The following is a 26,959-nucleotide window of genomic DNA, read 5'->3' as shown; positions in this document are numbered from 1 at the left end:
AGTCTGAGGCAGCAGGATCGTTTGGATCCAAGACTTTGATGCCAGGCTGGGCAACACAGTGAGACCCCCCATCTCTTACAAAAAAAAACATGGAGATGAAGGCTATATGCGTAATGTATAAGTTCTCTGTGGAATTTGAACTTAGGTATGGAAGGCAAGTTTGCTCTATTGGTCCTTTACATAGGCCTGGAAGAGAGGTTGAGGAACTTTGTGGTCCAGCTCTCTTTTTCTTGTGTGTGTTACTGGAAATGGAACCCAGGAGCATTCTGCCTCCAGCTACACCCCTAATCCTGTTTTTATTCTTTATTTTGAAACAGGGTCTCATTGAGTTGCAAAGGGCCTCACTAAGTAGCTGAGGCTGTCTTTGAACCACGATCCTCCTGCCTCAGCCTTCCAACTGCTGGGTTTACAAGTGTGCACCACCACGCCCCACTTCTAGCTCTCATTTGAAGTTTAATGCAGAGGAGTATTACTGGTAGAACGGCGGCTCAAAATGCACCGTCTGTTTCATCGCCTCCCTTGCTTTTCACGTCTTGGCTGAAGAGAACCTGACTTGACTTGATACATTTTTGTGCCACAGCTCACTGGTCTGCATAGTGGAATGGTCTGACAAATGCTGACAGTGAAGTTCATTCTTACTTGGCGTGAGGGAATGCCACTCAGCCATCACTGATAGAACTATCTAAATGTAAAGTAGCGTTGCTGTGACACTGTCTGAACGGTTTTTCAGAGGAAGCTTCTTGGCAGTGATAGAATTGGATATTTGCCAGTGTACTCTCTGACTTTCCCCCTTAAAAGATCAAAGTGAAAGCCGGGCGTGGTGGCACACGCTTGTAACCCCAGCATTCGGGAGGCTGAGACCCGGAGGATCGTGGTTCGCGAACAGCCTCAGCTACTCAGTGAGGCCTTCTGCAACTCAGTGAGACCCTGTTTCAAAATAAAGAATAAAAAGTAGGGCAGGGCTGTAGCTCGGAGGTCGAATGCCCCTGGGTTCCATCCCCAGACACACACACACACACACACACACACACACACACACACACACACAAGATCAAAGTGAAGAACCAAATTGCCAGCCATCATTTACTTTTAAATGGGAACTTAATATAATAGTCACAACACAAGGAGAATGCCATATAGATTGAAAGTTATGGGAAATGCAAGTTATACCACTCAAGTTTGGGATTTGACTCTCCTGTGTAAGATAGGATGAGCCTCTAAGTAATAACAGGCCTATAAACAACCATCTCAATACTCAGAACCGTAGGAGCTACATTTTTTTTTTTTTTTTTTTTTGGTGGTACTGGGGTTCCTGGAAGCCTTTCTACCTCTGGGTTATACTCCCAGACCTATTTTTATATTTTTTATTTGGAAACAGGGTCTCTTGAGCCAGCGAGGCTGGCTTTGAACCAGCGCGCTCCTCCTGTCTCCGCCTTCCAAGCGTGGGGATTACAAGCGTGCACCACCACGCCCGGCCAGGAGCTACATTCTAATGCCGTACTTTATGCTTTTGTGGGTTCCTGATGTTACAAGAATTTCATCCGTAGCTGTGGCAGATACTTTCTTTGGTTTTTTGAGTGTCTGTGAGGTTTATTACATACCTTTTTTCACTGGAATTTCATGTAAGCCATCAACCACTGTGATTTTTGCTGATGCTGAAGCCTGTCCTTGGGAATTGGAGGCGTGGCACTCATACTCCCCAGCATCTTCCTTACTTAGGGGAGATACCTGCGAAGGAAAAGGACCTTTAGTGCTTCTCTGGTCTCTTCTTTTTCAGTGGTTCCTACTACTAGGTCATTATTTCCTCAGGTGACAAAGGATTCATAGTGAAGGTACTTCTAGAAGCAGTTTAACAGTCCTGCTCTGGGAGACAAGGTCTGCTGTTCATACCCTCAAGAAACGTCATGGACAACTTGTCAAATATCATGTAAATTAAAAACTGGGTAGGTACACACATCAGTTTGAGGGGTACCCTGGTGGGAATATGATCTAAGTAATGACCATGATCTCAAAGGTCAAGTAAAATATTAGCAAAACAATGCTAGAGTCATTTGAACAATGGAGAAAGTTTTCAGCTCATTGGTTGTGTCTAAGACATCCCATCAACTGCATCTCTTGATTTAGTTCCATCTGAAAGGGGAGCAGCAACCCCCTGGAAGGACTATTCCAAAGAGATGGGGAAGAACAAGTACTTCTAGGCCGGCAGGCCATTGGGCACCTCTGCCAGGTCTTCCTGTGCGATCATAAAGAAATTCTTGCCAGCTCTTGGAACTCACCAGCACCCAGCCAGTTACTTCATGCTTTTCTGGGCCACCCCGGGTCTGGATGGCCAGGTTGTCCCTGTCACCAGGCAAGAGTTCTGTCCTTTGAACTCCATACTGACCTCTTTTTATCTGCAAAAGCAAAAGGAAAGCCTCATTTCTCTGCACCAAAACATCAGCCTGGAAATGGCCACATTCTTAGAACTTCATGAGACGGTCATCTGACTCTGGTTAAACCCAGCAATTTACTCATGTTTTCTTTTCCTGAATATTTATAAAATATGGGGCCTCTCCCCTGCCAGTTGCCTACTACATGCCAGTTGCCTACTACGTTTTTTTTTTTTTTTTTTTTGGTTTTTTGTTGTTGTTGTTGGTACTGGGGTTCCTGGAAGCACTTCTACCTCCGGGCTACACTCCCAGACCCATTTTATATTTTTATTTGGAAACAGGGTCTCTTAAGCCAGCACAGCTGGCTAGGAACCTGCGCGATCCTCCTGTCTCCGCCTCCCAAGCGAGGGGATTACAAGCGTGTGCCACCACGCCCGGCATGTTTTAAATGACTGTATGTTTTAGTGACAGGTTCTTCTGCAGGCTTGAGGATCACATGCAGCCAGCCTGTCCTGCTACTCACACTGTCATTCACTCCTGCCCTGGGAAACTCTCACTGCAGGACTTTGTTACCTGCCCTGCCATGCGCTAGTTTGATGCTTGGGACCCTGGGTCTCTTCCTGTAACAGCTTCATCAGTGAGACAGGAGGATCGCACAGGTTCGAAGGCAGCCTCAGCTACTTAGGCTCTCAGCAACTTAGTGAGACCCTGTTTCCAAATAGAATATAAAATAGGTCTGGGAGTGTAGCCTGAAGGTAAAAAGCCTTGATTCCATCCCCAGCACCACACACACACACACACACACACACACACACACACACACACACAGAAAATAGTGGGTTGAGTCCAAAGCCAATTCTGTTACTTTCTTCTGAGGATTAAGGATTCATCTAATGATTTACAGAAGACCAAGGTCAAAAACAACTGCAAAAGCTGGGCGTGGTGGCACAGGCTTGTAATCCCAGCATTTGGGAGGCTGGGACCTAAGGATCACGGTTCGCAAACAGCCTCAGCTACTTAGTGAGGCCCTCCGCAACTTAGTGAGACCCCGTTTCAAACTAAAAAATTGGGCAGGGGGTGTAGCTTGGAGGTCGAATGCACCTGGGTCCATTTCCAGACCTGCAAATAAACCCCAAACAAACAAAAACCAAACTGCCACATACATGCTGCTGTTACTGTTCTCTGTGACAAAACTTGCCACCTGTTCCTGTGCCCGTCATGATGAAATGCAGGGGATGGATTAAGAAGAAATCCAAGCAGGCTGTGGTGGTGCTTGCCTGTAATCCCAGTATTTGGTAGCCTGAGACAGAAGGATCACAGGCCACAGGTTCAGAGCCTCAGCAACTTAGACCTTGTTTCAAAGGTAAGAAAAAAGGGGGGAGGGCTTGAGGTATAGCTCAGAGGTTGAACACCATTGGGTTCGATCTCCAGGACCATAACACAAACACCAACAAAAAACCAAAAATCCAGTCTTCTTGGTTTAAGATAATGAATCAATCCTTATTTCCCTTCTCACTTCAAAGGTCAAACTTAGCTCATTACGTAAGCTTTGAAAAACACAAGTACACATTAGAAAAAGGTGCACTTGAAATACACATTTAGCGACTGGTTTCAGAATAAAAAACAAACAAACAAACCAACTTTTTAAGGCTTATGACAATAGGCTTTTTAAAAAATCAAAGGCTACAGGAAGCAATGTTTGTTCATTCTGTCCTAGGCCTCTTAAGAGCCAAGTTGATGTTTCTTATTGTTGCTTTTGTAATTAGAAGGACTTACAATTTCAGAGAGATCGTTTCTGTGATTTGTTTTTTACCGCAATGTCCCTGCATTGCCACCATTACTGCGAGGAAACCATGTAACTTCCTGTCCTTTTCACACAAATAACATGGAGACAGAACAGGGAGCAGGCATGGTTTCCCTTCAGTTCCTCAGGTAGCCGGCAGAAACAATATATGTTTGTATAGCTCTTGAAATAGTAATTTAAAAATGGGCCTCGGGGCTGGGGATGTAGCTCCGTGATAGAGCGACTGCCCAGCATTCGGGATGCCCTGGTTTTGATTCCCAGCACCACACATGTACAAAGAATGGGCCTTCATATTTTGGGACAAGTAGTAATTTGATTTAATAGTTAAAGTAATATGACTTTGACCTTTATTTACTAAATTTCAGAATCCTATAAAGGTTTTATGTATGAGCAAAGCAGAATGCCTACCATCTTGTACTCCATCAAGATGTATGAGTATAATGCACCAATAAAAAAAATACAAAATCTTAGCAACGAAGAGGTTGGTCCTTAGATTATGTAGCTCTTGGACATACATTACAAGGTGTATGACTACAACGTACCAATAAAAATTTATAAAAAGAATAAGCAATAAAAAAGATGATGTAGCTTTTAGTAAAAAGCATTTTGTGCTAATTAACCCAACCCACTCTACATAGAGAAGTTGCTCTAATTAAATATAATTTTTAGCCAGGCGTAGTGGCACACACCTCAAATCCCAGTACTTGAGGCTAGGACAGGAGGCTTTCGGGTTTGAGACCAGCCTTAGCAACTTAACCAGACCCTCAGGAATTGAGCAAGATTTTTGTTTCAAAAAAAAAATTAAAAAAGGGTTGGAGGCATATCTTAGAGGTAGAATGCCCCTGGGTTCAATCCCCAGTACCACAATCAATCAATCAATCAATCAATATAATATTTAGCAAGACTCATGATATATTTTAATTAACATATTACAAAAAGTTATACACCATGTAGAAAACATAGCATAGAGTGCCAGGTGTGGTGGCACTCGCTTGTGATCTCAGTACTTGGGAGGCTGTACCTGGGGGATAACAGATACGCAGCCAGCCTCAGCTACTTCGGCCCTTTGCAACTCAGTGAGACTCTGTTTCAAAATAAAGAATTAAAAGAAAAGCTGGGGGTGTAGCTCAGGGGTCGAATGCCCCTGGGTTCCATCCCCAGTATTGTGGTGGTGGTGGGGAAACCAGAAAGGCCAATAATTTTTACGTGCCGGGCGTGGTGGCGTACGCTTGTAATCCCAGCATTCGGGAGGCTGAGACTGGAGGATCGTGGTTCGCGGACAGCCTCAGCTACTTAGTGAGGCCTCTGCAATTCAGTGAGACCCGGTTTCAAAATAAAGAATAAAAAATAGGGCAGGGGGTGTAGCTCGGAGGTCAAATGTCCCTGGGTCATTTGACCCGCAAAACATCAACAACAGACCCGCAAAAACAACAACAACAACAAAAACAAAAACAAACAAACAAACAAAACAATAATTTTTACGTGACAAATTCTTACATGGCTAACTCTCCCTTACTTGAGTAAGAAGAGTTTAAATGTTCATAAGTGTGCATTTTACCAGATGTGTGTGTGTGTGTGTGTGTGTGTGTGTGTGTGTATGTGTGTTACTGGGGTGGAACCCAGAGGCTTTCTACCACCGAGTTATACTCCCAGACCTATTTTATCTTTTATTTGGAAACAGGGTCTCACTAAGTTGCTGAGAGCCTCACTAAGTAGCTGAGGCTGGCTTCGAACCTGTGAGATCCTCCTGTCTCAGCCTCCCAAGCGCAGGGATTACAAGTGTGCGCCACCACGCCCGGCCAGTTTTTTTTTTTTTTTTTTTAAAGAGCCAGGCATGGTAGCACACGTCTTTAATCCCAGTACTTGGGAGCCTGAGATAGGAGGATCCCAGGTTCTGAGGCCAGTGTGCAGTAAGTTAGTGAGATGGTTTCAAAACAAACAAAAAACAAAACCACAAACCCCAAACAATAAAAAAGGCTGCGAGTATAGCTCAGAGGCAGAGGAACCCCATGTTCAATCCCCAGTATTGTGGGGGTGTGGGGGATGAGAAGAGTGCCTTCTTAGACAATCCTGCCGCTAACCAGTGGGCTGAAAGTGCCTCAAATCCAAATGTGGGAAGTTTGTAGGGCAGGAAAAAGTGCCTCGGCGTCAGTCACTGCCCCCTAGAGGGCCGACTAGGCAAAAACCAGAGGGAGGCCGTGGAGTCACTGCAGCCTCTCTGGTTGTACTTTGCTTAAAACAGAGTCTTCCTGAGTCCTGTAATTATAAATAAGCATTAGGTAAGAAAAAATTCCAAGCCAGGCGTGGTGGCCCATGCTTGTATTCTTAACCGTCTCCTTCCAGGCGAGCAGAGAGAAAGGAATGGTCCATTTGATTATCTAGATCAGGAACATTCCAAGTGTTTGCTATAGCTCGGGGGAAGAAGTACGTTTGGGGAAAGCACAGGGGATGGACTCAGGGCCATGCTGCCTCTGAGCTATACTCACAGCCCCCAAACCCCCCAACCCTCTTGTTTTTGGGTCTTGCTAAGTTGCAGAGGCTGACCTCAAACCTGTGATCCTCCTGTCTCAACCTCCCAAGTAATGAGGATTACAGGCGTGCACCCAGCTACCAAGAAGTACATTTTGCACTGTGATCTGAAATTTACAAAAGTTTTATGAAATAATACTTTGATAAATGATGAAAATGAGGCCTTAATATATCTCCTGTTCTTCTTCTTCTTCTTCTTCTTCTTCTTCTTCTTCTTCTTCTTCTTCTTTTGTTTGTTTGTTTGGTTTTTTTGGTACTGGGGATGGAACCCAGGGTCATTCTACCTTCGAGCTACACCCCCAGCCCTATTTTTTTATTCTTTATTTTGAAACCGGGTCTCACTGGGTTGCAGAGGGCCTAAGTAGTAGCTGAGGCTGTCCACGAACTGCGATCCTCCGATCTCAGCCTCCCGAATGCTGTGATTACAAGCGTGCACCACCACGCCCGGCTTCTACTTCTCATTTTTGAATGAACATGTTGGTTGTGATCCCTGTGCCAATCCCAGGGCTCACTGGCGGGTCACACCTGGAAAGCCATCGCTCTAGGACGGGCAGGAGGCAGTCACATTACGCAGGCAGAGGGCAGCGTGAGGCTGCGCAGCTGGGCTTCTGCTCCTTGCTAGCAAGTCTGTGGAAAACTATGTTTTTGTTCCTGCCTTTCCGCGCCCCACCCTGTCCCTTCCCTTCACCCTGCCCCCTTTGCTGGCTGTCCCGGTGTTCTCGGGGAGGCCGTGGTATCTGCCCCACAAAGATCCAGAAGCTTAACAGAAAAGAATACCAAAGCAAATCGTCCTCTGGCGTGTGTGCACTTTAGCTGGGGTGCGGTGGGGCGGCGACCGAAGACAGTATTCTCTGCCAAGAATTGCCAGTAAGGTTGGACACCCCAGGACACGGGTCACCCTGGCCTCTCTTGTGCAAATCTCCCTAGGGAACAGTAGGGAACCGCAACAGAGCCTTTTATGGGCGCTCCTTGGCAACGATGCCTCTCCAACGCTCCAACCCCAGGGCAAACCAGTAACTTCCAAAGAAGCCAGGGGGAGCCGCAGCTCCCAGCGAAGGGGAGGAGCACTCGGGGCTGCGCTTCTGCTCTCAAAAGCTACCCCTGAGAAACATGGTTGATTTTGTCGAGGCTCATTCTCACGCCCCCTTTAACAGACGCTCCCACTGCAAAGGCCAGCTGCAGTACAGCTGGCGTCTCTGCTCCCCTCCAGCCCCACGCATTTTCTGGTATCTGTGCCCAGACAACTCAAACCAGGTGGTTTTTCCACGACGGCATCATCTCTGCGGCCACAGGGGGGCGCCAGAGGCCGGCAGGTGATCAGGCCTGTCCGGCGCTCTCGTGGAAGGTTTCCAAGATGCAAATCAGAGCAGCTCTTTCTTTTCTCTGGGGTCTTTTTTGTTTTTATTTTCTTTTGTTTTTGGTGGTGCTGGGGATTAAACCCAGGACCTAGAGCATGCTAGGCAAGCACTCCAACACTGAGCTACGTCCCCACCTTTTTTTGGGGTGGGGAGGAGGGACTGAACCCAGAGGTATTTTACCTCTGAGCCAAACCCCAGCTTCTCCCCTTTTTAAAAATTTGAAACATGGTCTAAGTGGCTTAGGGTCTTGCTAAATTGCTGAGGCTGGCCTTGAAACTGCAATCCTTCTGTCTCAGCCTCCTAAGGACTGGATTACAAGAGGTATGGCTCTGGGGAATAAACCCAGGTGCATTCTACCTCCCAGCCACACTCCTAAGCCTTAAATTTTTTTTTTTTTTTTTTTTTTTTTTTGCCAGACATGGTGGCACATGCTTGTAATCCCAGTACGTGGGAGGTGAAGCAGGAGGATTGCAGGTTTGAGGCTAGCCTCAGCAATTTACTGAGGCCCTTTGCAAGTTAGTGAGACCTTGTTTCCAAATAAAAAATAAAGTAGGGCTGGGGGTGTAGCTCAGAGGTAGAAAGCCCCTGGTTTTAATCCCCAGTAACACACACACACACACACACACACACACACACACACACACACCATGCCACTCAAAGGAAAAAATGCCCAGAAACAGTAATCAGTATTTATTCAGTGATGAGCCAAGTGTTTTTACCTGCCTTAATTTGTTTAATCTTCACACTAATTATATGTTACTTTTATCGTAAAAAGGGAAAAACTGAGGCTTTCCTCTTATTTTTTTTTTTCTTCAGTGCTGGGGATTGAGCCCGGGGTAGTGTATATGCTGGACTAGTTCTCAACTACTGATCTAAATCCCCAGCCCACAACAGTGGTCTTTAATCTGGAGTGATGCCCCCCAAACATCTGGCAACATCCACAGGCGTGTGTGTGTGTGTTACTGGAGATTGAACCCAGGGGCATTCTACCTCCTATATACCCCTACTCCTATTTTATTTGTATTTTTGAAACGGGGTCTCACTAGGTTGATGAGAGTCTCACTACTTGTTGAGGCTGTCCTTGAATGTGTGAGCCTCCTGTCTCAGCCTCCCAAGTACAGGGATTACAGGTGTGTGTCTGCAGACATTTCTGATTCCCCCGGAGGGGAGGGGGGCAGAAGGCGGGTGCTGTTGTGTCTGGTGGGGAGCGGCCAGGCCCGCTGCTAACCATCCTCTGAGGCACAGGCACCCTCCTCCCCCCATGGCGAGGAATGATCAGCGGTGTGCCAAGGCTGAGAAATTCTGGCTTCCAAAGAGCCCAGCCAGCCTGGCTGAGGAACTCACATTCTTTACTTTTCCATGTGGAAAGTCATTTCACAGCTGTCTTACTAAAAGAATACCATGCTTTTCCACTGGGGGCCAGCATTCAGCAACCTTCAGAGAGGAGACCATTTTTCCTTGGATATTCCTCTGTTGTTCCATTTTACTGCTGTGCTCTGGAGTGGTTTACTTTGGCCCTAACTTAGGGTCCCATGGCCTTGGCACCTGGGGGATAGATCCCACCCCACTCCTTCCATCTCCCTCCCATTGCCCTGAAACTCACACGGCCTGTTCTAGCCTGTAGGGGATCTGATACAGATAGTCCATGCTCACGGGAGAAGGCTACAGTACCGGCCTCTTTACCTTTAGCCAGGCCTCTGACCTCCTCCTGTGACATGTGAGCAGGTCTCTGCAGACACGACCCAAAGGACCAGCCAGATGCCGAGGGCCTCAGTCTCAAGCCAGGAGACCGATGCATGGCACGTAGTTGGGGAAAACGTTTTGGGCAGAAAGAGGGGAGGTCAGACTCTTCCCCTCCCTCATTCCTTCTTCTTTTTCATTCTGGAGATTGAATTCCAGGGCATTCCATCTCTAAGTTACGTCCCTAGCCCTTTTTATTTTCCTTATTTACTTATTTATTTATTTTTGTGGTACTGGGGGTGAAATCCAGGGGCTTTTCTACCTCCGGGCTATACCCCCAGACCTATTTTATACTTTATTTGGAAACAGGGTCTCACTAAGTTGCTGAGAGCCTCACTCAGTAGCTGCGGCTGGCTTTGAACCTGTGCGATGCTCCTGTCTCAGCCTCCCAAGCGTGGGGATTATAAGTGTGCACCACCACGCCCAGCTCCTATTTTTATTTTTTAATTAATTATTTTTGTAGTACTGGGGGTTGAACCCAGGGGCATTTTACCACTGAGCTACATCCCCAGCCCCATTTAAAAAAAATCTTTATTTTGAAACAAGGTCTAAGTTATGGAGGGCCTTACTAAGTAGCTAAGGCTGGCCACAAACCTGTGACCTCCTGTCTCAGCCTCCCAAGTACTGGGTTTACAAGCGTGTGCTACCACACCCAGTTTTATTTCTTAAATTTTTTTTTTTTTTGTACTGGGGATAGAATTCAGGGGCATTCTACCTCCGAGCTATACCCCTGGCTCTATTATTTTATTTTTTTTATATTTTGAAACAGGGTCTCACTGAAATGCAAAGGACCTCACAAAGTAGCTGAGGCTGGCTGCAAACTGAGATCCTCCTGTCTCAGCCTCGGGAATGCTGGGATTATAAGTGTGCGCCATCAAGCCTGGTTTATATTTTAATTTTGAAACAGTATCTAAATTGCAGAGGGCCTCACTAAGTAGGTGAGGCTGGCCACCAACTTGTGATCTTCCTGTCTCAGCCCCCCAAGTACTGGGACTGCAGGCTTGTACCATGCCCAGCTACTCTCAGACCTTTTTATATTTTATTTTGAAACAGGGTCTCACTAAGTTGCTGAGAGTCTAAGTTTCTGAGGCTGACCTTGAACTTGTGATTCTTTTGTCTCAGCCTCCCAAGTACTGGGATTACAGGTGTGTCACTGTGCCCGGCTTGAATGCACAATGTTAATCTAACCGTTAATCTTAACACTGTATCCCTGGGGGCCATAAACACACGCAATCAATCCCCCCAAACACATGTGCACACACAGCCACATGCAATCACACACACACATGCACACCCATGTATACACACATGCACCCCCCCACACACAGGATGGATTTGGGTGTTCTGCGTTACTGTTCTTCCAGTTTCTCAGGTTCCCTGTAAAGCATTGCCAACAACAGCGGGACAGGGGCTAAACTATCTTGGAGGTCAGTAAAAACTGGCACGAGAGCCAGGGAGGAGGCTGCGGTTGCCCCAAGACCAGGCTGAGGTTCCAGTTATCACCAGCCTTGTGCCGTGCCAGAGCTCTGTGCCACTGACCTTGTTCCAGATGAGGACAGGGGTGGGGATTCCGATGACCTCACAGCTCAAGTACACCTGGGCTCCCGTGACGTTCCAGATGTCCTTGGGAGGCGTCACTATGGAAGGACCTACAGGAGAGGGCACAAAGCCAAGCCCATTTATTAATCGCCCTTAACGCTATTCAGCATCCTAGGAAATAAATACGGGATGGTGCTTGAGCAGCCACCCCTCTGTGGAGTATCTGAAGCAAGTTCAAAGCCCAGACTGGCTTCTCCTGCCACCGGCAGGATGGTAGTCTCCACCTTGGGAAAGGAAGAATAGAAACAAGCAAGCCAACGAAAGCAATTAGGAAGAAAAGTCTGCTGTTCACAAAATGTTCTTCCTTCTCAAACCATGCTTAAATGAGTTTTAATTTCCCAGCTGTTTTGCATTTATCTGGGACTTTTCCATTAATACAAGGAAATTTTCGTTCCAAAATGTTTAATTGTTTTTCATTTGTTTACCAGTACTACTTGTTTGAGAGAGGGGGATGACCAACGCCCACTTCTTGGGTAATGAAAGAAGGAAAACAAATAAAAAAGTTTATTTGCAAGTGTGCTGAGCACCCAGACTGGAGATGGAAGGCAGCACAGAGTGGAGGACTGGCGAGCCCTTGGTAGAAAGAAAGAGGAAAAGTGGCTGGGGGTCTAGGTCAGTGGTACAGTGCTCACCTCCCATAGGCAAGGGCCTGGGTTCAGTCTGGAGGAAGAGGAGGAGGAGAGGAGGAGGAGGAAGAGGAGGAGGAGGAGGAGAGAAGGAAGAGAAGGAGGAGGAGAAGGAGAAGGAGGAGGAGGAAGAGGAGAGGAGGAAGAGAAGGAGATGAGGAAGAGGAGGAGGAGGAAGAGGAGGAGGAGGAAGAGGAGGAGGAGGAAGAGGAGGAGGAGGAGGAGAGGAAGAGGAGGAGGAGGAGGAGGAGGAGGAGGGCAGAGGTGGCGATGATGATAATGACACTCTTTTGGGGGATTGGGTGGGGAATCTTGAACAGAAGGGCCTGGCTGTCAAGAAGGACAGTAGAAGTCTCCTCCAGTCCAGGCTGGGGAGGCCAGCTAGCAAAGCTCACTGACCACCCTTTTACCTGCCCCCATGGTACTGTCTGAATAGAGTCAGCAGGTATGAGACCACGCAGGACGGTGGCCTGCCTTTGGATCAGGCAAATACAACTGAGACCTGCAGCCTAATGTATTGGTTATTTGGTCCTTTACAGAAGAAATTTGCTGATTCCTGCTGTAACTAAGATACTACAGAGCCGGGCACAGGGGTGCATGCCTGTTCCCAGTACTTGGGAGGCTGAGACAGGAGGATCCTAAGTTTGAGGCCAGCCTTATCAACGTAGCCAGACCTTGTCTCAAAATAAAAATATAAAAAGGGCTGGAGGCATAGCTCAGAGGTAGAACATCCCTGAGGTCAATCCCCAATAACACACACGCACACGCACACACACACACACACACATCACAGGACAGGCTCAGAACTTTAACCCCTTACTCCTTCCCTGGAGGTGGCACCCCCCCACCCCCCTTCATGAGTCTTTGCTCAGCTCTTGAAACACACTTTTGGAGACAACAGCTGCTGACAGAGCCTTCCACCAGCAGGGCCAGCTTCAGCCTGGGAGAGGCCTGCACTCCTGCTTTTTACTGGAGTGACTACATTTTATTCTGCTAGTTCTGAACGCCAGCGTTCAGCCACTGGGGCCCTCTGCGGAGACACAGGACGGTCCCCAAGGGAGGGGACGCGTCTTCAGGGCCCGAGCTCCCTGCGAGGGGCAGCGTGTTCCTCCAGACTGGACCTGCCTTCCCCAGTGTTCTGCACCGCTTCTCAGATGAATGACTTAATGATTCCTGGTCACTTTTAAATCTCCGCTGCTGGGGGTGGGGGGTCTTCCAACCGAGTCAGATATCTAAGGCAGGGTCGTTGGCATCAGGGTCCCGGGAAAGGGACACCCTCTCCTTTGAGCCTGGAAAGTCCTTCTGGCATAATCATCATTCAAGGGACACAAAGCCCCCCCCTCTGCAACAGGCTATTTCCAGCACATATTAATTCCTTGAAACAGAAAGGAAATGACCCAGCATGTAAGACTTTCCCACCCATCTAAAGTACTAGAAGCTGTTTTTATTTTAATCCCTCAGGATATTTTTATTTTTTCTCTTTGTAAGCACGTGTAAAACAAAGCTTTGAAGGCTCTAAATATATTTTGTACTTCCTTCCCTCCAAGCTATAGGTCTGAATAGGAAGCCCATATCTTGGCTTCTCTGCTGCCAGTGTGGATGTGGCGGGGAGCGAGGCTGCGCTGTAGTTATGGATGTTTCTGGCTCTGTCTCAGATGTTTCCTAGTCTGGATGCACCGATACAGAGCCCTGCAGAGGGCCGGCTGCACCGCACCTAATTCGGGGCTTTCTCCAGGATCGTGAGACTTTTGAGGGCTGGGGTACCCCACAACCGCACAACCCACCGACCCGGCTCTGCTGGGCTTTGAACTACTTTCACCCACTTCCCCGAGGGCCCAGCAGCTTCGTCCTGCCCACACACAGGCTTGGCAGCCTGACCTCAGAGCTCGGGGGATCTCGAGGGATTGTTCTGGGAAGAATACACCCGGGTCTGGAGACTTGGGTGTGGGGAGGGGCTTAAGAACAAAGCGGCCTCTCACTTCTCAAAGCTACACGAGGGAGGCAAGACAGTTTTATTGTGAAGATCGAAGTGCCTTAGCCTTACAAAACCCCATGTTTATTTATTTCTTATTTTTTTGCTACTGGGGACTGAACAGAGAGGCATTCTACCTCTGAGTTATGCCCCCAGACCTTTATTATTTTTTATTTCGAAACAGTGTCTTGCTAAGTTGCTGATGTGGGTTTTGAACCTGCACTCTTCCTGTCTCAGCCTCCCTAATACTGGGATTATAGGCATGCACAGCTGCGCCCAACTGAAAAGCCAACTTGTTTTAACCTGCGTCTGTCTGCCCAGAGCCTTGGTCTTGGTGAAGGGCAGCTGCTGCTGGAGTGCACACGGAGAGCGCCAGCCTGGCCTGCTGCAGGGCCTCAAAGACAAACTATTTTCTTTTGAGATGCTGGTGATGGAACCCGGGACCCATTCCCCTGGTATTAGGGATGGAACCCAGGGGCATTCTACTATTGAGCTACACCCCCTAGCCCTATATTTTTATTATTTATTTTGAAACACGGTCTCACTGAGTTGCAAAGAGCCTCACTAAGTAGTTGAGGCTGTCCTCAAACCGCAATCCTCCTGTATCAGCCTCCCAAATTCTGGGATTACAAGCATGCACCACTACGCCCAGCTCTGTGACATAATTTTTAAGTGGATGTTTTTAGTTTTAATGTAGCTCATTTTTCTTCATGGTTTGTTTTTAGTGTCCTGTTTAGTAAACTTTTGCCCAGCCCAGTACTGTAAAAACCTCTTGCTCTCTTTCATAAGCACTGCACTGCATATAAGATCTTTCCTACGTTCAGGTCACTGGTCTATCTTAAATTAATTTCTGCATGTGATTTGAGGCAGAGGTCAGGGTTTCTCCTCTCCCGAAAAGGACATTGATTGCTTTAGCACCATTTGTTGAAAAGATCATCTTTTTGCCTACTGAATTTCAATGAATACCTTGGGGTAAATCCATTGATCATATATGTGTGGGCCCCTTCTGGACTCTATTCCATTGTATGGGTCTGTGAATCTATCCTTATACCAAGAACCATGGTGTAATTTAGAGACTACTTATGCTAAAACTGAAGCACTGGATAGAGGAAAGACCTACTACATCTACCTCCCTCCCAACATTATTCCAAGAAACAGAACATTCCAGGAGGAGCAAGAATTCTTATTTTTTTCCTTCAGGAATTAAGTAAACATTTAAAGCCAGGAATACTTTGAATAAGAGCCAGCACTGTGGGAGTTCAAGATTAGGACAAATCATGTTATGAATTTTCCTTTCTCTCTTCCAACCCTTGGGATACATATAAAACTTTAAGCAAATGGGCCAAGTCAGTATTTAGATGATTCTAAAAGCACGAATGATCTCACTATCGGTCTCTCTCTAGGGTTCTACAAGACTCGACACCGTTCAGGTCTGTATTATTCTCTGGCTCCTATGGGGTGATGGGATGGATCGTCAGAAGGGGGGGCCACTGGACCAGTTTGATGCACAACACTTAAAAAAATCACTTGCTTTTCAAATATCTTTGAACAGCCAGGTGTGGTGGTGCACGCTTGTAATCCCAGCATTTGGAAGCCTGAGACAGGAGGATCACCATTCTTGGACAACCTCAGCTAGTGAGGCCCTTTGCAACTCAGTGAGACCCTGTTTCAAAATAAAGAATAAAAAACAGGGCTGGGTGGTGTAGTTTAGAAGTAGAATGCCCCTGAGTTCCATCCTCAGTACCCCCACCCCCAACAAACATTTGAACAAAGGTTGGACGCTATAACACAATGAAAGTTTAACAAACAGTATCTAAATTGAAAAGTTCTACTCTGGAAAATGGCATTTAGGTACCTTTTGTTTTTGTAATGGGGAAGGAACCCAGGGGAATTCTACACTGAGCTTCTAAGCTACACTCTCAGCCCTTTTACTTTTTATTTTGGAACAGAGTCTCCTTAAGTTGAAGAGACTGGCCTTCAACCTTTGATACTTCTGTTTTAGCCTCCCAAGTACTGGGATTATAGGTGTGCCCTACTGTGCCCAGCTTCTTTTAGTGAAGATTGAACCCAGGGCATTCTACCTCCCAGCTACACCCTCAGACCTAATTTTTATTCTTTATTTTGAAACAGGGTCTCACTAAGTTACAGAAGGCCTCACTAAGTAGCTGAGGCTGTCCTTGAACTGCGATCCTCCTGTCTCAGCCTCCTAAGGGTTTACAAGGGTGCGCCACCATGCCAGGCTCATTTAGGTTTTGACACACACCTTCTTGCAAAGAAAAGTCAATCAAATACTGATAGACAAATCCCGAGGGGATCAGTAGACCTTGTAGAGTAAGTAGAGGTGAACTGGCCCCAACTAGACTTTCTGTGTCGGGTGAATCCATGAGCTTGGCATTCTCCCACTTGTTTTGTTCAGAGCTGATACCAAGTGGGACACCTACCTGCTAGGCTCTGCCTGGCCACTCATTCACCTGGTCTGGACATTTCCGCAGCATAAGCAGAGGGGATGGAGGATGGGGGAGACTCTTGGTGGAGGCGAAACAAGGCGGCACTAGAGAGAGGTGAGTGATGATACACTACCAAATGGAGACTGACTTAATGGCAACCCAGAAACACCAAGAGGACAAGTCTTATGTGGAAGGGAGAGGTAGTGAGGATGTCACCAGCGCTAGGAGGGCGAGCACAGTGATGCTGCAGCTCCCCCAGCTCCAAACCGAGGCCCCAAATCATCTCCAAACACATGTTGGCCCTGCAACTCAGTTCCAGAAGGTTCTATCCTGCCTCAACAGAGCACTCAGCTCGATGACACTTTACCAAATGACTTCTAACTCTCCCTACTACTTTTTCTTCCAAGGAAGCCAAAGCAGATCTAGAATTTATTTCAGTTCCTAAGGATAAAGGCATTTTTAACTTGCTCTGAGCAGAAAGTCAGTGGTCAAGGCCCAGTTGAGATTCAGGATGGCGCCACCTAAATCAAGCTCAGTGTTTGGATTCTGATGAAGACAAGTCACAGGCATTCTAAATGTGTAGCGACAGACATGAAGTTAGGTCTAATTATTTATTTATCTTGCCCTTGTTCCATTAAGGGTTTTAGGCAGCTCTAACATCTGTCTAGCAAACATCCTGTCTATAGAATGATGTCCTCTGCCCTCTTGGTCCCTTAGTTACGCAGGCAACTCCAGAAAATAACCACGCTGTCCACAGTGCAGGCTGGCGTGAGGAAAAGTTCACCCCAAGGCTTTCCCTGCCTTCTACCATCCCCAAAAGAGGCTCTTTTATTTTCATCTCTTACTGTATACAACTCAGTTAATTCTCTTTCTCTCTCTTATCAGCTAGGCATTGAAACCAGGATATTCTATCTCTGAGCCATACCACCAGCCCTTTTATTTATTTATTTATTTATTTATTTATTTATTTATTTATTGGTATTGGGGGTTGAGCCCTGGGACATTCTACCTCTGAGCTACATCCCTAGTCCTATTTTATTATTTATTTTGAAACAGAGTCTCTCTAGATTGCCGAGGCTGGCCTTGAACCTGCAATCTTCCTGTCTCAGCCTCTCAAGTATTGGTTTAACAGGTATTTTCCACTATGTCTGGTTTCTTTCAATCTTTTCTGATTCTTCAAATTTTCCCCAGTAGTCAATGTCTACTGTCCAAGTTCATTTTCTCCTGCCTGCCTCATTCTGCTTTTTTGTGCTAGTGGGAATTAAATCCAGGGGTGTTCTAACTCAGAGATACCGCCCCAGCCCTTTTTATTTTGAAACAAGGTCTCACTAGGTTTCTGAGAGTCTCACTAAGTTGCTGAGGCTGGTCTCAAACTTGTGGTCCTCTTGTCTTGGCCTCTCAAGTACTGAAATTACAGATGTGTGTCATCATGCCTAGCTTATTGCACTATTCTTCAATAACTCCTGACCAATAACTATAGATAGTCTCTTCTTTTTAGTGATTCACTGAAGGAAAAGAAGAAGAAATAAGGGAAGGAAGAGGTAGAAAAGGAGAAAAAAGGAAAAATAAAATGAAGAAAAACAACCAGATTTTAAGCAAAGTTGTAGCAAGGAAGAAAGTTTTAGGTTTGGAAAAAAAAAAAAAAAGAAAACCAACTAAATTTCAAGTCAGACATGGTGGCTTATGCCTGTAATTCCAGTCATTGGGAGGCTGAGACAGGAGGATCACAGGTTCACGGCCAGCTTCAGCGCCCTTGTGAGGCTCTCTGAAACTTAGTGAGACCCTGTTTCAAAAGAAAGAATAAAACAGCTCAAAGGTAGAATGCCCTTGGGTTCTATCCCTAGTAACACAAACTAAAATTGAACTTAATGAGTCCGTATCTCCTTAAAAGTACTTAGAAGGAGTCAGAAGTGTCCTACAGAATTTCTACCCAAACCTGAACCCTCCTCCTGAGCCCCTTTGTGTTCTAGACAAATTGCCCACAGACTGCCAGAACACTTTAGGAATATATAACTTTAATCTAGGTGTATCCATGTACTGGAGATGGATTTAGATTCGAAACATTAGGACTTGATGGCTCCGAAGAGTCTGAGGATAGTACTTCTCACAAAACACAAACGACACGAAGAAAGAACGTGAAATGGAATTAGTTTGGGATTTGACCAGGAAATTCATGCAACTGACTTTAGATAAAGATAGAACAGAGGGGACAGAGTTAAAATTCATTATCCTATAAAAAGCACAGGGAAGAATAATGTTAAAGAAGTATGTGAACAATTTCCTAGCCTCTTGTAGAGCACAAAGAACTTCCCCGCCATGACCTGAGATGTCATCACCAGGGTACTATTTAAAAAAAGAGACAAAGCTCTTCTGGGGACAGAGCACTTGGCTCCCGATCTTGCCAAAAGACCTTGGACAAGCCACTGAGCCTTTTTTTTTTTGGTACTGGGAATTGAACCCAGGGGTCATTCTACCACTGAGCTACACCTCAGCACCATTTTATTCTTTTATTTTGAAACACGGTAAGTTGTTCAGGGTCTCAGTAAGATGCTAAGGTTGACCTCAAACCTACCTACTGTCTCAGTATCCCAAGTACTGGAATTACAGGTGTGCCAGCATGCCTGGCTCTCTTGGAAGTTTTAAGACTGAAGTTTCATCTCTCCTCGACACTTTTTAATAGCTCCAGTTCCCGCTTTATTCTTCTTTGAAGTTCTGTTGGGCTCAGAGTTCTCGCCACACAGCTTGGAGTACGATTGTTCTTTAATGTTTTCCCGGGCTGGGCTCACTGAGGATGCCAGTGTTCCGGTGGAGTCAAAACTGAGCCAGGGTCTGTGGGATCAGGTGTTCTCCGTGTCCACTGGAAGTTGGGAGACCCCAGACTGTGTGTGTGCAGAGGGCAGGGACAGCAGCAACTTCAGAATCGACCATGATTTGCCAAAGAGAGTGGAGAAGACGGCCAAAGTGGCATGATAGCTGCTTCTATCTATTAACTGGCAGATGATTCATCATAATTTTATTTAATCTTCCCTTTGGCTTTCTCTTGCCATAAGTAATGATTCTGGGCTACTGCCCACCAGCCAACCAATTAGTATGTGATCAGGGCATGCAAATTAATTTGGATATATATCACTCGATGCAAATATCAATGACAAGCATCAGTCTAGTGGGGAGAGAGGCTCGCCAAATTATCCTCACCAAAAATAAAGGGTTTTGCATCACCTTGGGTTATATTATTGGCATTGTGGTGTTCACCGAGTACTTATTAATGTGGCCAATGCAGCTGAGTTAAGGCAGATTTGCAAACCATATTTGGCTCCGGATGGTGCTGGGCCGTGGAGTAGTTCGGGGTACGCGCATTCATACCTAATAAGGGGAGCGGAGTGTCTGAGGAAGATTCCAGGTGCCTCGTATGGAGCCGAGGAGATCAGACAACTTGGCAAATGTCCTTTGATTAAGATGGGGTTCTGATAACACATTGAAGGGGGAAGGACTGAACAAAAGTACAAAATGGGAAAAGAATAGTAGGAAGGCACTATGGCCAAGAGGGGGAAGGGGATGAAACAAGTAGAAGCTTCCTGATATTAAATAAGGGGGAAGCAGCCACTGTACAGCTAATTAAGGAGCAGAGCCATCTGCCAAGGCATTTGGGGGAACTTCCAGAAGTGGTGTGACGAAGCAGCTGGACCTCGGGATGGGGGTCCAGACATAGCCTCTAAGGTACCAGCGGAGTACCGGGGGAGGAGGTGAAAGTACCAAGCCTTAAGCAGCAGAGGCCAGAATTTCAGTTTAAGGAAAATTAATATGTTAATTTATTTTATTTTTTGTGGTACTGGGGGTGGAGCCCAGGGGCTTCCTACCTCCGGGCTGTACTCCCAAACCTATTTTATACTTTATTTGGAAACAGGGTCTCACTAAGTTGCCGAGAGCCTCACTAAGTAGCCGAGGCTGGCTTTGAACCTGGGCCATCCTCCTGTCTCAGCCTCCCAAGCGCGGGGATTACAAGCGTGCGCCACCACACCCGGAAAAATTTATATGTTTATATTAGCTGCTTCTGATCATTTACATTTTAGTCTGAATGAAAGACCTATAGTTTACGATGATTGGACCTTACCAAACACTGGGACAAAAATGTGTGAAACTGCTTCCTCTTCCCTAGAAATAATCTGTTGGGGTAGGGTGGACCATGAACGAATGGCTGGAACATTATAGACTATAGCCAGTTTGGAGCACCATGGACTTTGGAATCAGGGATTCTGTTCTGTCACTTCTGAGTTATGCAATATTGCCTGAGTTATTTCATTTCTCCCAGCTATTCCTTTGTGAAGTGGGCTAATAATCTAATGATCTCTAAATCACTAGGTTGTCAGAAGGATTAAACACGATCCAGCACTCGGCCCGGCACCTGGCACAGGGTGAGCATCCGGTACTCATGTGCCGTTGCCTTTGACGTCACCCTACAGTCAGCGCCGGCCTGAAAGTGGGAGCAACCTAGCAACCTAGTCCCAGCTCAGGAGGTGGTTTTGCATGTCTTGGCAGCAGAAGTGGGACCTGGTGGGGAGTAAGGGACTTAAGATCGCAACAGTCAGAACAGAGAGCAAAGGGAGGCAAGAGTATTCAGGAGGAACTAACACTACCCAGTAACCAGCTGGATGAAGAACAGGGGCAGAAGCGGCTGCCAGTCTGAGGAAGGCACTGGATTGGAGGGGTTGGACCTGGTCTAGAGGTGCTGGGAACCACATGGTTCCTTCTTGTGCAAGGAAGGTAGTTTTGGCTGTCTCTTTCTAAAGAGAACCTCCTCAGTGCTGACCACTCAGCAATCCCACCACAGCCTGACACGGATGGTTGAGTCACTGCTCGGCCTCCAGCCTCCTATGTGCAGGGCAGTGCACCTGCGTGTTGATGGTCCAACACCACGCAGCCCTGGTGACGGGGCACGCAGCCCTGGTGAGCTGCATTTCCTGGCCGACTCCTGGTGTCCCATTTTGGCTCCAATCTTGGATGCTTGATAGAGTGTGTTAGCCTATATTTTCTCAAGTCGACATAGTTCAGATGTCTTCCTTCAAACTGTGAATCTTGCAATAGGTCAAACTTATTACCAGAGGTTTGAACTAACCACAGAACACAAATGGAAAGTTGCTTGTTAAAAGCAAATCTTACTTGATGAGGCTTTTTTTTTTTTTTTTTTTGTACTGAGAACTAAACTCCAGGGGCATTCTACCTGTGAACCACACTCTTGATCCCCCTTCTTTTTGGTGGTACTGGGGGTGGAACCCAGGGGCTTTTCTACCTCCTGGCTATACTCCCAGACCTTTCTTACACTTTATTTGGAAATAGGGTCTCACTGAGTTGCCGAGAGCCTCACTAAGTAGCTGAGGCTGGCTTTGAACCTGTGCAATCCTCCTGTCTCAGCCTCTCAAGTGCTGGGATTACAAGTGTGCACCACCATGCCCGGCTCTACTCTCGGCCCTTCTTATTTTTTGTTCTGAAACATGGTCTTGCTAGTTTACTAAGGGTATTGCTAAGTTGCTGAGGCTGTCCTTGAACTTGAGATCCTCCTGTCTCAGCTTCCCAAGTACTGGGAATACAGGTATACATTGTGATGCTCAGCTGATGATGTTTTCTTACTCTTTGCTCCTTTCTTGGGTGGATCTAGCACAAAACAGTGGGGTACTGACTAAGGGTGCATATGGTCATCACCCACAGGGGATTCTGACCATCCTTGGAGGGATCCTGCATTAGGAAAAGAAAAGCATGTTCCAGATGTGCAAGGTGCTGCGATCACTGGGAGGCTTGTGGTAGGTGAGTCAACAAGGGTCCTGCCAGCAACACCACCAAGGGATGAGCTAATTTATTTGGCAGAGCTCCACAGAGGTTGGAATCCCCAAACCACCATCATTCCACCTGGCTGACTCGTGCCCACAAAAGTTGAATTTGTGGGCTAGATTTGATTTGAGGACATGAAAGAATTTACTTTAGGCCAAGTATGGTGGTGAACACCTGAAATCCCAGTACTTGGGAGGCTGAGTCAGGAGGATCACAGTTTTGAGGACAGACTCATGAAGTTAATGAGACCCTGTTTCAAATAAAAAAAAATATTGTATCTCGGTTTTTTGGCTACGATCAAGGGTAGTATCAAAATAAAAATGAAAATAGGGGAGGGGGTGTAGCACAAAGGCAGAGTGACCCCTCCACATGTTTAATTCCCAGAATCATTAAACAAAGAAATTAATGCCTTCCAGAAGGGAAACGCCCTAGCTACCTGCACTTTTCTTGTTTATGTCAATGTAGCCTCGGAAATATTTTTTTTTTCCCCTGTAAGTCCTGGGCCTGTCCTGGCTGGACTATGACTCAGTTTCAACCCACGTTGGCATTAACATTTCCAGGCACTTTTTCCTATTCCACAGCACTGAACTGGGTGGGGAGTTTCCAATGGAGGATACTAGTTGCCAAACCATATGGAAAGTCACACCTGGTTTTTGGATTCCTAGAAGCTTAGGCAGTGATTTCCACCAGGACTCTGCATCTGAGTCTGTCCCTGCCCCCCATACACACATCGTATACACACATCCTACAGACACTCCCGGCTCCTGGCACTGGCAGGACAGGGCAGGGCTTCCTTAGCAACTGTAAGGGGGATGTCTTCCTGAGCAGGGAGGCTCTCCCAGCCTCAGAGCACAGTCCCTATGCTAACAAGGGCTGCAGTCTGGTTAGGAATGGGCATCCTGGCTGGGTGTGGCGCACACCTGTAATCACAGGACTGGGGAGGCTGAGCTAAGAGGATCTCAGGTTCGGGTTCCTTAGAAACTCTGGGGGTATAGCTCAGAGTGGATTGCTCCTGGGTTCAATTCCCAGTACAAAAAGAGAAAGGAAGAAAGAAGGAAAGAAATATATGTTCCAGGCCCCTGCCCCTGGGGGAGGCAGGATGTAAGGGAATCCCCAGTAGCACTCAACTTCAGAAGGGTTGGACTTGATGAACCTGGAACAATTTGTAGAACTCAAGAAGGCTGAGGCCTGGATTCCTGGAGGATCAGGGAGAGACCTATACCAGGGCTTTAGTAGAAGACTGAAGTTCTTTGGCTCCCTGAGAACTGGAAAAGCCTTTAGCACCACTATTTGCAAGATATTCCCAGCAAATCCTCAGTGCCAGGCTGAGAGCTTGAAATCCCCAGCCTCTGGGGTTTGACAGTGTGGTGTACACTTAGAGGAGGAGTTACCAAACAGAGACTATTTTCCTTTTGGAAGGTTATTATTCATGTTGGGAAAGACGTGGCAGAGGGGCATTTGCAGAAATAACAGGCAGGCAGATGCCCAGAGTCAACAGGACAAGTCCCAGCCACCTGGGGACAGGCCTGCAGGATCTTAAGCCTGGATGCTAATCCTGGCTGTACCTTGGACTCACCTGGGAGTGTTAAAGAGACCTCTGGCTGGGCCACACAACCAGTTTCTCCTTGGTCTGGGTGTGGGCTTTGGAACTGGCAGCTTTAAGAAGCTCCCTAGGTAGAAGCCCTCTATTATTATTATTATTATTATTATTATTATTATTATTATTATTTTGGTGGTACTGGGGTTCCTGGAAACCCTTCTACCTCCGGACTACACTCCCAGACCTATTTTATATTTTTATTTGGAAACAGGGTCTCTTAAGCCAGCACACGTGGCTGGCTTCGAACCAGCGCGATCCTCCTGTCTCTGCCTCCCAAGCGCGGGGATTACAAGCGTGCGCCACCACGCCCGGCAGAAGCCCTCAATTAAAACATGGCTTTAGGGTAGGACACACCCAGTAGAGGAAAAAGACAGGCAGCTGGAAAGTTAGGAGGAGAGGGGACATTTGGAGAGACAATGGCACAGGATATGGTCCCATTTGGGGGAGCCAGATCTGGGCACCACTCAGGAAGGACTAGTTCTCAAGGCCAGTGGGGAAAACCCAGTGCACTGGTCCTGGGGGGAAGGATGCTGACATCTGATGACGACGATGACTAGGGCACTTTCTTGCTGGTTGCGATGGAGCCACAGGGGCTCAGCAGCTGCCTCTACTTCTCCTTTGCTGGAAGCCTGAGTCTGTTCTTCTGAGTCTTTTCTTCATGACAATGAAAAAGGAGGCAGAGCAGCTGGTTCCGCCACAGCCCACCCACTTCTGCTCTCCTCCTGGCCATCCTAATTCAGCCCTTAGAGGGACTGTACAGAGGTGGGGCTCTTCCTTTTGACTACTGGACTCTCCTGTGCTCAGACCTGGTTGGGTCGCCTCTCTCTGCTAGGACACAGTTGATCTGGCTTTGTGAGGGCAAGGAGCAGGATGAAATGAAAGGATCCATGTGTGAGAACCACCCTGCAGCCTTCCGTGGAACAGCTCGGGCGTGCTGAACGCTTGCTGGCATCTGGCCTCTGTACTTGGCGATTTTTACCCTGGGGCGCCAGGCTGGCTTGCATGTAGAGTGCTCAGGGTTCCCGCGCCTGGTCTCCTTGGCAGACAACCCCAGACATGAATCAGCCCTGGGTAACTGAGCTCCCCCTGTTCTCAGTGGTTTTCCTTTCCCAGCCTGTCGTCTCTGGTTATTTTCTGTATCCTTTTGTGATTTCCACAGACCCCAAAGCTCAGTTATTTGCCTCAAGTCACATCTTCTGTTTCCTCTTTGCTGAGTGTTTTCAGATTTTCTTCCATTTTCCTGGTAGGACTTAGTATTTCTTCACCCATTTTCTATGTTTTTGCTGCTGTTTGAAGGCTTAACCTGGGCCAGAATGGCCTTCTTTCCCTCTTGTGGGCCGTGTGTGTGTGTGTGTGTGTGTGTGTGTGTGTGTGTGTCTTGGGTACTTGTGAGTATGCTACTGTATGCATGCTTGGTGGACCTCTGCAACTTTACTTTGGGCTCCAGCACCATTAGAAGATTATTTTTCTGAGTGTTGGAAGGAAACTCATACTATAGAGTGTATTAGATGTGAGTGCAGTGGACAATCTGGTGTTGGAAAAACTAGGTTGTTCAATGAAGATCAGAAATGCCAAATTTTACTACTCTGGCAAGCAGGGAAATAGTTATGTCTCTCTGATCCCAGGGCAGGAGGATCGATCGAGTGGGAACTGGTGGACTTTGCATAGGACTGTGTATTTATCATTTCGTGAGGCAAATCGCACTCACTCTTTTTGGGCTGGGGGATATCATGAAGCCCATCCTGTTGGGTATGAGTTATGACAAAGAAGAGTCAGGTAAAGCAAAGCGATGCCAACACACCGGGGGCATGGCTGTTCTAGATGAAGGGGTTTCAAGGGCAGGGAAACATACTTTGCTGCTCTTATTGGTATTTATAGGCCCAGGCATCTTTTGCTTTGGTGCTTTTGCATTTGTAGGCCTCCTAGAAACTTCATTTCCCTCCACATGTTTTTCAGAGCAACCATCAGCTTTGACCTCAGAGATCCTATTCTTTTTTTTTTTTTGCGGGTTTGGGGGTGGAACCCAGGGGCATTTGACCTCTGAGCTACACCCCCTGCCCTATTTTTTATTCTTTATTTTGAAACCGGGTCTCACTGAGTTGCAGAGGGCCTCACTAAGTAGCTGAGGCTGTCTGTAAACTGTGATCCTCCAGTCTCGGTCTCCCGAAAGCTGGGATTACAAGAGTGCGCCACCGTTTCAAAATAAAGAATAAAAAATAGGGCAGGGGGTGTAGCTCGGAGGTCAAATGCCCCTGGGTTCCATCCCCAGACCCACAAAAACAAACAAACAAAAAAACAAGTACGGTGCCTCGTCAGCACAGCCATACATAAAAGTAGGAAACTTTTATAAACACGGAGAAGAAAATGTCCTCAATACTACTGAAGCTGACCTTAGAGCGGCAGCACACACCTCCTCAGTCCTTGCCTTTTGGCAACATTGTCAGGGAGTCTCTTTAGCAAAATGTGTGACCCTTTTAGGAATGAATCTCTGAACTGGGCAAAGCTCGCAGACCAAACATGGAGATCATGCTGTTCACGAGCATCAGCTGTGTGTGAACAAGGAGGAAGCGCAAAGGCAGACGGGCGTATCCAGTCCACCGGAAAGGATAATGGTCCTTGAGCCTGTAGATCAGCTGATCTGCCACTCAAAGAGAAGAAAACTCAAAGTTAACTCAGAGAAAACAAGAACAAGAGCCTTGGGACAGTGTGACGTCCGTGCGCATGTAACCTGTCCACATGTTTCTGCCCACACATCTGTGGGAGGGTGGCCTCTGTGAGGACTTCCTTCCTTCCTTCCTTCCTTCCTTCCTTCCTTCCTTCCTTCCTTCCGCAAGCAGCATTTGAACCTACCTAATAAGGAAGAGCAATTCCATAAATATCCCAGTGTCAGCACTAGAAAGGCCATCCCCAAATGGCATGTAACATGCTTGGAAAATGACCAAAGAAGAGATCTTCCTAGAAATACTGATCATCGTATATAAAATTGGGCTAGCCAGAGATTCAATTCCTAATAACTGGAGGCTATAAGGAGAAAAATGTGTCATATATTCATCATTGACGTTAATGTCCATCCCTATAGATACGGCTTTACC

At 46.8% G+C, this 26,959-nt stretch overlaps 1 protein-coding gene across 1 annotated transcript in view; it reads right to left on the bottom strand.

Moving 5' to 3' along the window:
- IGFBP7 (insulin like growth factor binding protein 7) overlaps nt 1-26,959 on the bottom strand; it is a gene marked incomplete at its 5' end in the record, with an annotated part of 87,026 nt that overhangs the window by 386 nt on the left and 59,681 nt on the right. Inside the window, 3 exons of the mRNA XM_080697062.1 lie at nt 1,602-1,728; nt 2,277-2,393; nt 11,340-11,449. Of these exons, the coding sequence (XP_080553188.1) occupies nt 1,602-1,728; nt 2,277-2,393; nt 11,340-11,449 (354 nt within the window). The remainder of the gene's footprint in view (nt 1-1,601; nt 1,729-2,276; nt 2,394-11,339; nt 11,450-26,959) is intronic.

The sequence above is a fragment of the Muscardinus avellanarius genome, assembly GCF_963383645.1.
Source record: "Muscardinus avellanarius genome assembly, chromosome: 6".
In the NCBI taxonomy this organism is placed as follows: Eukaryota; Metazoa; Chordata; class Mammalia; order Rodentia; family Gliridae; genus Muscardinus; species Muscardinus avellanarius.
The sequence above is the reverse complement of the archived record's forward strand: the minus strand, read 5'-3'. Positions and strand labels throughout refer to the sequence as shown.